The 317-nt window shown below is 57.4% G+C and overlaps 1 protein-coding gene across 1 annotated transcript in view; it reads right to left on the bottom strand.

Annotated features, from left to right (window-relative positions):
• The window catches only part of LOC119414650 (protein Niban 1-like), an 18,231-nt gene that overhangs the window by 1,174 nt on the left and 16,740 nt on the right, over positions 1-317 (bottom strand). Inside the window, exon 15 of the mRNA XM_037681752.1 lies at positions 1-88. This exon is cut by the window's left edge and continues 1,174 nt beyond it. Coding sequence (XP_037537680.1) covers positions 1-88 — 88 coding nt within the window. The remainder of the gene's footprint in view (positions 89-317) is intronic.

Raw genomic sequence — 317 nt, forward strand, 5'->3', positions numbered from 1 at the left:
ATGGTTGTGGGTCCTGGGTCTGTAGAGTCTATGGTTGTGGGTCCTGGATCTGTAGAGTCTATGGTTGTGGGTCCTGGATCTGTAGAGTCTGTGGTTGTGGGTCCTGGGTCTGTAGTGTCCGTGGTTGTGGGTCCTGGGTCTATAGTGTCCGTGGTTGTGGGTCCTGGGTCTATAGTGTCCATGGTTGTGGGTCCTGGGTCTATAGCATCCATGGTTGTGGGTCCTGGGTCAACAGATCCTGGGGTTGTGGGTCCTGGGTCTGTAGAGCCTGGGGTTGTGGGTCCTGGGTCAGCAGAGCCCGGGGTTGTGGGTCCTGG

The sequence above is a fragment of the Nematolebias whitei genome, chromosome 9, assembly GCF_014905685.2.
Source record: "Nematolebias whitei isolate Nwh7 chromosome 9, NemWhi1, whole genome shotgun sequence".
Taxonomy (NCBI): domain Eukaryota; kingdom Metazoa; phylum Chordata; class Actinopteri; order Cyprinodontiformes; family Rivulidae; genus Nematolebias; species Nematolebias whitei.